Source organism: Elephantulus edwardii, unplaced genomic scaffold, assembly GCF_000299155.1.
Source record: "Elephantulus edwardii isolate Elephantulus edwardi_28Jun2011 unplaced genomic scaffold, EleEdw1.0 scaffold00038, whole genome shotgun sequence".
NCBI classification, from domain to species: Eukaryota; Metazoa; Chordata; class Mammalia; order Macroscelidea; family Macroscelididae; genus Elephantulus; species Elephantulus edwardii.
Window position 1 is genome coordinate 14,893,046 of NW_006399788.1, and position 9,584 is coordinate 14,902,629.

At 42.5% G+C, this 9,584-nt stretch overlaps 1 protein-coding gene across 1 annotated transcript in view; it reads left to right on the top strand.

The window, feature by feature from the left end:
• The first annotated feature begins 2,225 nt into the window (after positions 1 to 2,225).
• Positions 2,226 to 9,584, top strand: part of EPHX2 (epoxide hydrolase 2, cytoplasmic) — a 111,247-nt gene continuing 103,888 nt past the window's right edge. Inside the window, exon 1 of the mRNA XM_006884923.1 lies at positions 2,226 to 2,326. Within this exon, the coding sequence (XP_006884985.1) occupies positions 2,226 to 2,326 (101 nt within the window). The remainder of the gene's footprint in view (positions 2,327 to 9,584) is intronic.

The window sequence follows — 9,584 nt, forward strand, 5'->3', positions numbered from 1 at the left end:
TGCTTCATCATATTTCTGAAGGAGCATCTGGGAATTCTATCTGGTCATAGCCCAGCAAGCTATGCGTTATGGTTCCAGGGCTCCTTGTAGGTCAGTACCTCCTGATAATAGTAAAAACTCAGAACTCACTACTGAGGAATTGATTCTGACTCCTGCTGACCCTCCGTTGGAGTTTTGAGGCAACAAATCACAATGAGAGGAGACAGTCCACCTTTTTCTCCGGAGCTGCTAGTGGATTCAAACCTAGAGACACTTGGCCTTTGGGTTAGTGCAACTTGATAATCTTTCACAACATCTTTACAGCCAGATAGTGGAGCATATCTTGGAAACACTCACAAATGACACATTCAAGAGGGAGGTCTCCATTATTTCTGTCCTGAGCTATGTTCTTGGCAAATTGGGCTAAAGGTAACTTTTAATTAATGGAGCTTCACAATAATGGCATGAAGAATCCAACAATCACCCACACAAGCAACGCTAACCAAAGTTACAGTTTTCCCAGAAGCATAAATGATCAAATAGTGTAAAGCCAATAATTTTAAAAAAGAAAAGAAATCATGTACATTTTCAGGCAGCGTTATTCTAATGATCAAAAGTAAAATGGCAGTCCATATTTATTCCTTCTGTCATGCTACTAGAAAGTTGAGTCAGGGTGTTCTCCACACCTGCAGTGTTAAATTCTGTAAATACATGTTACCTTGGTAAGGATATAGCTACAGATATGTAGTCAGGCTAGATAAAAATCTGAAAATATATATGTACCCCTAGAAGAGAGAGGTAGTGAAATAGCTGAACATAGCATGGAGAAAGACATCATGCTGAGAAGGGTGTGTGGACAGTGCAGGAGAGGAAGACCCCGATAAGACGGATTAATACAGTAACTATGGCAGTGGGGGTTGGTGTGTCAGAATCAGTGAGACTGGCTTAGACAGGGCAGGCCTCAGAACTGCTGTCGCTTTGGGTCACAGGTGACTCAATAGCACATAACAACAACAACAACCTGAATCATTGGCTTTTTGGATAACAGCCCAATTCTTAAACCGATGTACCACCAGATTCCTTGGGGAAACACATATAGGACACAAATAATGAAGAGAAAAGCACTTGACAACACAAAATACACACACTCAAACACATTGTTGTTGTTGTTGTTAAGTGCCGTCAAGTTGTAGACTACTCATAGTGGCCCTATGAACAAAAGACCTGAACAATTGTATTACTTTCTTCGTTTCTCCAGGTTTACAGAGTGTCCGGAGGCAAGTTATTTCGGAAGTGGATGTCCCTCCTGCTTCCAAGCTTGTTTTCATTGGGGAGCTCCACCAAACACTGTTCACCATGTGTAACCATTATCACATTTGACACATCAGTGTCACAGTGTTTAGGATCACAGCAACCATGAGTTACCTCTGTACAGCAAATAGACAGACCAGGGCTATACCACTTAGAAGAATGACCAAAAACAATTAAAACCAAGCCTGAGGGTCACAGATTAATATCACCCACCTTTGACTTGGTAGCATATCTATCCACCCGGCCCACAGAGCTCTCTCTAGGTTGGCACATGCGTGCTCTTAAAGGATTTGTGGTCTCAGACTCCAAGAACTCTTTTAGAACAGGTAGTGGAGGTACAGCCAGAAGACTGTGGGTGGGAAAATGGCGTAATGGTGGGCATAGCTCAATGGTGATTACTTTTACAAAACATATGAAAAGTATGAAACACAATGTCAATGAAGGATAGTGTGAAACATAATGCATATGAATTTTGTATGCACGTCAATATAAAATACATTTTTTAGTATATGTGCTGCCGAAGCGAGCACATAAAATACATTTTTTAAGAAAAAAGATTGTGGGTGAGGCTGGGATCAGGCCCTGGGCCTTTGTCGCCAAGGGGTTGGGACAGTGTAGCTGTGAAGGGTGGACGGCCAGAGAGAGGGTGCCAGGACGTGGAGAAGGGGGCCGATGGCGGTAGGGGGCGGGGCCGATGGCGATAGGGGGCGGGGTCTGGGTAGGTCCGGGGTCGTCGGGGTGGGGCCGGGGCCGGGGCCGTCAGGGTGGGGCCTGAGTGGTCGGGGACGGGCCGAGGGCGGAGCCTGGATGGGCGGGGGAAGGGCCGAGGGCGGAGCCTGGATGGGCGGGGGCGGAGAGGGGAGGCCGGAGCAGCCCTGGGTCCAGCCTTACAGCACAACCTTTTTGCACTTTCCGGGGACGCAGGCGGATCCGCCATGGCGCTACGCGCGGCAGTGTTTGACCTGGATGGGGTGCTGGCTCTCCCCTCGGTCTTCACCACCTTGGGCCGCAACGAGGAGGCCCTGGCACTGCCTAGGTAAGGACTGGTCGCGGCTGTGCTCTCTGGGGAGCCAGCTTCTGCGCCGAGCAGGTGGGTGCTGGCTGCACTGCTGCCGAAAAGTTCTTTTCCAGAGTTCCAGGACTTCTTCAGATTGTCAGAGAAAGAGAGCGAGCCAGCCAAGTGGAAGGTTAAAGTAATTAACCTGTTTTAAAATTCCAGTGCATAAAAGTGAATCTTTTTAGTGCTAATTAAACTTTGCTAAAGGAAAATGCAGGATAGGACAAGGTTCAGAGGGTCGCCATGAGTTGTAGTTGACCTGATGACACCACACAACAAGGAAGACTCTAAAATTGCCCTTTAATTGGGCAGTTCCTAACTTGAGAGACATGACTGCTTGTCTGCCGCCCTCTTCTTGACTCTTAAATTAGAGTGGGCTTGAGAATTTGGATGTTGAATGTTTTTATCCTATAGCTGGCAATACCACGTAATGCAACCTCTTTTCAAGCTGAGGTTAAAATAAGGAAAAAATTTATTTCCACCTCTATGAAAAAGTGCCCCCTTTGTCACGGCGCCAGAAGAACGGAATGGTGCCATGAGACCATTCATGAACATTTTAATAGAAGACTCTGCAGCAGAATCTTGATCAAAAGATAATTCCTAATCTCACAGGCATGAAGGAATCGTGATCTTGATCATGTCTCATGGCAGTGAACAAAAAGTAATGGCAAAGCTTCATAATGACTTTTTCTTTTCTTTAAAATTTTATTTATTGAGTTATTGCTGAGAATATATAGTCATTCAATAGTTTCTCCAGGTTCAGTTCATTGCCTCACTACATTCTTGGAGCTGTATAACCATCCTAGCACTCTTTTTCCGAGTTGTTCCTCCCTCATTAATATAAACTCATTGCCTTTGAAGTTTCCTTTCTAATCTTTCTCTTGGACTTGGTGTTGTCAATTTGATCCCAGATAGTTCTTTAGAAAAGCATCACACAGTCCTTTTTCTTTTTTTATTAGTTAGATCAGTCTGGAGACTAAGGTGAACCTGATCCGGGCCATGGTCTTCACAGTCACTTGCTATGTATCTGAGAGCTAGACAATAAGTAAGGATAATAAAAGGATTGATGCCTTTGAGGTGTGGTGTTGGAGAAGAGTGTTGAACATACCGTGGACTGCCAGGAGAACAAACAGGTCTGTATTGGAGAGGGTGAAACCAAAATGCTCCCTGGAGGCAAGGGATTTGAAGCTCCATCTCACATACTTTGGCCATGTGACCAGAAGGGACCAGTCCTTGGAGAAGAACATCATGCTTGGAAGGATGGAGGGACAGTGCAGGAGAGGGAGACCCAGGATGAGACAGATTGACTCAGGGACTGGAGAAATGGAATTAGGTTTGTCAGAGACAGTTGGCTCAGAATTGGGCAGGTTTCAGAGCTAATGTTCTATAAGTGTCACTATGAGTCTCAGGTGAACAATAGCAAGATAAACTTTTGTTCAGTTTTAAGAAGACTTAAGAGGATATTTTTTATGTCAGGGTGAAGATTATTTCAGAATACTGTTATTCATTGAACAGCTCTTGGCAGCATCTCAAGGGATTTGAAAGCCAATGCTCTGAATCAGGTATACCATAGAGAGTAAATTTATCAGTAGCTGGAGAAGAAAAATGAGGCTACAAAGTCCACAATAAAAATAATTACATCTCAGGTAATTAGGACTTGACAGACAGATGTATTTGCAAACAAACAGCCATCCCTGCTCTATTTTGGTCTGAGTAGGAGGATCAAGAAAGTCTTAATGGAGGAAGTCCCTGGGAAGATGGATAGGGATTGATAAGAGAGGTGAAGAATGTGTTTGCTAGGTAAGAAGATTAGTGAGAACACAGATGGAAGACAAGAAGCATAGAACAAGTTCAAGAACAAGTTCTAGTCTAGTCAGAGAGTAGACTAGTAAGGAGAAGAAGTGAGAAAGGTGAATGGGCCTACTTCATAGTGTATCATGAAAGCCAGGCTGATGGGTGTGACCCAATGAGAGTCAATGGGGAATCTCTGAGTGTTTTTGAGGTAGGGTGAAGGGGAAGAAAAATAATTGTAAGATAGACAAATAGCTGCCATTGTGTCATTTTCCACTCATGGTGAGTTTATTATGTTCAATAGAAGAAAATATGCCCTGGTTTGTGTCTTCTTCACGCTGACTGGCATTTTCAAGATCACTGTTAAAGCTGTTTTGATAATCTATTTTGCCTGAACTGACCCTTTGCTTCACCGAACATAATGTCCCTCTCCAATGACTGATACTTTCTGATGATATGTCGAACACAAATGAGCCAGACATTGTAATCCATGGGTTCTCATTGGCTAATTTTTGCAAGTAGATTGACAGGCCTCTCTTTCCTAGTCTGTCTTAGTTCTGAAGGAAGCTCCACTGAAACGTGTCAGTAATAGCTAATCCGGCTGGTCACCTATATACTGGAACATAACTTCCAGCAATATAGTGAGCGACATACAAGCCACCACAGTATGACAAACAAGTAGTGGGAGTTGGTAAGAGAGAGAAGGAAAGCTCACTGTAAAATCTGGGAGATTATGCATGGGTTTGGATTTATGACAGGCCCATCCCCATGGGTCTGTCATAAAGTTCATGCCAGTGCAAACTGTAGCCCTGAACCATTGCCTGGCCTCCTTCCTCATAGGCTTTAGGCACTGAAGCGGGTTGCATGGTGGGGGGAAAAAAATCAAAACTGGGACTTTGGGAGCTTGGGGTGGAGCAGTGTGGAGCCTGACTGGAGTGGAACTGAAGAAGAGACGTTGGTGAGCCATGAGTCTGCTAGGTTATCGGCCTGGAAGAGTAAGGACCTGAGCTCCAAGACCCAAGTGAAGGCAAGCAGAAGCCTGTGAGCCACATGGAGAGGGAGGAGAGAGGATCGTGGAAGTCCATAAAGGCCTGTTTGAGGCTGTGGTTGGGTGGTCCATGTGGTTGATGTGAACCCCAGAAGTGAGTTTGTTGAATAACTGGGGGATGGGGGTACAGGGAGAATGGACTTTGCTATTGCCATGCAGTAAAGTGAAGGGAAAGGAACCATTTTTGGGGGGTGGGGGTACACTTGTTCGTGGTCATCCAGAGCAGTGTTTCTCTGAGGGTGAAGGTACTGAAAGTGTGATTACCTTGGTAGCAGAGATTGATGTGACCTAGAGTTGCCAGCATAATTTCCTGACTTGTTGGCAGTAACTGTTGCTTAACTGAATCTCTCCACAGACAGATGGCTTCATCATGGAGAGTCTGTCCAGGCGCATCGAGATTAAATCAATGTCAGCTGCCCTCAGGTCATACCTGATTCGTGGCAAGGCCATGTGAGTCAGAACAGGAATGTACTCCAGAGGGCTTACAGTGGCTAGGTTTTTTAAAAGTACAGTGCCAGGCTTTTCTTCTACTAGGGTGTGGCCTAATGGGTAAGAAGTTGCACTGCCAACCCAAAGGTAGGCAGTTTGAATCCACCAGCTGCTTTGAGGAAGAACTAGTGGGCAAACTCCTTCTATATGATTCACAGCCTCTGAAAACCTACTGAAGGGTCAGCTATGAGTCAGTTCTGACTTCACAGCTGTGAGTAGACTCTAACCATCAACCTTTCAGTCAACAGCTAACTATGTTAACTATTTGAGTCACGGAGGTATTCCCAGACTGCCAAGAAGGATTGTTTGCTCTGTTCCTTGACCAATAAGTGAGAAGTGATGATTCACAGCTGACCCCTCAGGGGTCTTTGAGGCTATAAATTCCACAGGAGGAGGTTACCCATCTTTCTCCCAGGGAGTGACTTCTTCATTAATTGTTAAAGGGGGGAAAATTTCTTTGAAAATAACTGTTATAGATCTGTTGTTTTAACCAAAGACAATATTCAATATAAATGTTTCAAGATAAGTGATCCCTTATTACAGTTATGCAAAAATTGGGAAAACATTTAAGAACCAAAACACCTTCTTGGTATCCTACTAATCTGTCAGTAAGTTTTTAAAGAATACAGCTAGGAAGTGAAGAAATGCTAGGGTTCTCAGACTGGGGTTACTTTTCATGGCTCTGGGCTTTTATGTGTTTCCAGAAGCATTTTCTTTCTTATATTTTAAATATTAATTAGGCTGGTGATAGAAGAACATCTTCTTAATATGAAATATTGAGATAACACAGTTGTGCTGCCAACCCACGCTGTTCAAATCTACCAGCTGCTTCTCCGGAGAAAGATAGCCAGTCTCCTTTTGTGTGATTTACAGCCTCTGAATACCTGCTGGAGAGTCGCTATGAGCTGATTAGATTCTGACTTGATGGTACAGGACAATAGCAACAATGAAGAGGGAAAAAATGAACATTTCCCTTCTCTTTTCTTTGTCTCTCTCCCCACCCCATATGTAATCACAGCTGATACACAATTCATTTACTTACAATACAAAAAACTCTTTAAAAAGCAGTTGTTGAAAAGAAAGCCTACTACTGACTGGGAACAAACATTTGGCAATATCATCTTAGACAAAGGTCTCATAATGAAAGTTTACAGAATCCTACACGGCCTGCAGAAGAAATAGACTGATAACCCAGTTACAAAATGGGCGTAAGAGTGACTTTTGTATCAGTTCTGGGGGTGTAATCTGTAAGGAGCTGCCCTGCTCTCCCAAAGAGCACACCTCTCTGGTGGGTCAAACCCAGCAGCTGCTCAGTGGGAGAAAGACGGACAATCCCTTCCCTCATAGACAGCCTTGGAGACTCAGGAGGGTCAGCAATGAGTCAGTTCCAGCTCGATGTCAATGAATTTTAGAGTTTATGTACGCGGATTTGCTGAAACATCTATATGCAGGTAGGAAGAGAGGGTTCTGTGTTGTTTTTCAAAGGTACATTTATTGTTCTAAGGGAGCTCTGGGAGTGTAGTCCACGGTCAGTTATGCTGCTCACCGACATGCTGGAATCTGAGGGGGAAGGGTGGACAGCCTCCTTCCATTACAATTACAGCCTTGGAAACTCTTGTGGACCAGAATAGACTCCACCGTAGTGAGTGAGTGATATCATTCTAGATATGTTTTGTTTGGCTTAATTTAAGTGGGACTTTCCCCCCTTGTGTTAGTTCCTCCCCCCCTTTATTGCTGTGGAGTTGGAATGAGCATAGCTGACCCAGTTCTGGGTTTCTGAAGCTGTAAATCACATGGGAAGAGATTGCCGTGGAGCTCCTGGTGGATTCAGACTGCAGGAGGGGCATAGCCTTTGTGTTAGTAGTGCAACTCCCAACAGATTGTAGTTGTTATTTTTGTTATGTGCCTTCGAGTCACTTGCAACTCATAGTGACGCTATGTACAACAGTTCTGAACCAGGCTCTATCTTGAAACAATTTCATTATCTCCAACATACCTACCTCCAAAACCCCAGTGACTAAGTCTATTCATTTCATCCAGGGTCTTCCTCTCTTGTGCTATCTCTCCACCCTTCTGAGTATGATGTCATTTGATGCATAGCAAGTAATTGTGAAGACCATGGCCTTGATCAGGAACACCTTACTTTCCAAACTGACATCATTGCTCTTCAGCATTCTGGAGAGATCCCTGATGGCAGATTTTCCCAATGCAATTTGCCTCTTGATTTCCTGGCTGCTGGTCCAAAAGTGTTGATTGTGGAACCAAGTGAGCTGAAGCTGTTAACAATCTCAATCTCTTCTCTGTCTATCATGATGCTGCCAATTGGCCCAGTAATAAGTATCTTTGTTTCCTTGATGTTAAGATTCAGTCCATTTTGAGGATTGCAGTATCATTGCAATTATTTCTGTAGATTTGATACAAATGGTTAAAGCATTTCAGCTGCTAACTAAGGTTCAAGTCAATGTGAGGGTACAGTAGAAGAAAGATTTGGTGATGTACTGCTGAAAACCAACCATTAAAAACTCTATGGTTCTGGAGAAAATGGAACCCTAATTCACTGTTGATGGGAGTGTAAAATGGTGCAACCACTGTGGAAGGCAGTATGGTACTTTCTCAAAAAGTTGAAAATAGAAATACCATTTGACCCAGCAATTTCACTACTGGGAATATACCCTGAAGAGACCATAGCTGACATCCAAGCAGATATATGTACACCCGTGTTTACTGCAGCTTTGTTCACAATAGCAAAGAATTGGAAACAACTCAAGTGTCCATCAACAAATGAATGGATAGAGAAGCTGCCGTATATTCACAAAATGGAATATAATGCAGCACTGAAAAACAAAGAACTCATGAAATATTGTAATAGATGGGTGACCCTGGAGGACATTTTGCTGAGTGAATTATCTCAGTTCTAAAAAGACAAATACTGTATAATACCCCTGTTATAAAACAGGATTTACAGGGGTGTCGGGGGAGAACTAAAAAAAGAGGGTATAAATAATGTACAAGCATTGAAATGGACAAGGGAGAGAACTGTATAAAAGGAATATATGATTAGGTATTATTGGTGTGACTAACTAGAGTCCAGAGTAAGAGCTGCATAGTGAATTGGTCCGTGGAGGGGACTTTATAACAATGAAAGAACTTTTTTTCTAAAGAAAAAACAAAATGGGGAGGAGAGGGGAAGGGAGGAAATTGTGCAACAATGAATGAATGGAAATCCAAGTTCTTTATAAGCTTACAATAAAATCTCATTTAAAATTAAAAATAAGAAATTCAAATAGAGGGAACTCTATTAAGCAAAGAGAGAGAAAATAACATTTAAGCAAGTAAAGTCTTTTTCAGATATTTAAAAGTATTATGAGGTAATAATATACATATGACTTTATGAAAAGAAAGTCAGAAATATAGGAAATAGATGATTTCCCATTAAAACATTTCTGTGTGTAAAATAAATAAATAAATAAATAAATAAATAGATAAATAAATAAATAAAAACCCTATGGTGAGAGGAGAATAGGGGTGGAGGAATAAGGGAGGATCCAATGGGAACATGAGAGAACGGAGTAATAGCAGACATAGATTAATGGTGATTGATTTTATAAAACATAATTATCTATGAATGATCATATGAAACACAGTATAAATGAAGGAATGTGTGAAACACAATGTACATAAATTAAATGCAATCACAATGTACATAAATTAAATGCAATATATACAAATATTCTTCAGTTCCTTGAGCTTAAGAAATGCTGAGCGAGTTCGGCCCTTTTGATTTTCTGACTCTAGCTCCTCGCACATTTCATTGTAATATTTTGCTTTGTCATTCCGAGCAGCCTTTTGGAATCTTCTGTTCAGCTCTTTAGTATCTTGAATTCTTCCTTGTGCTTTGGCTTCTCTACG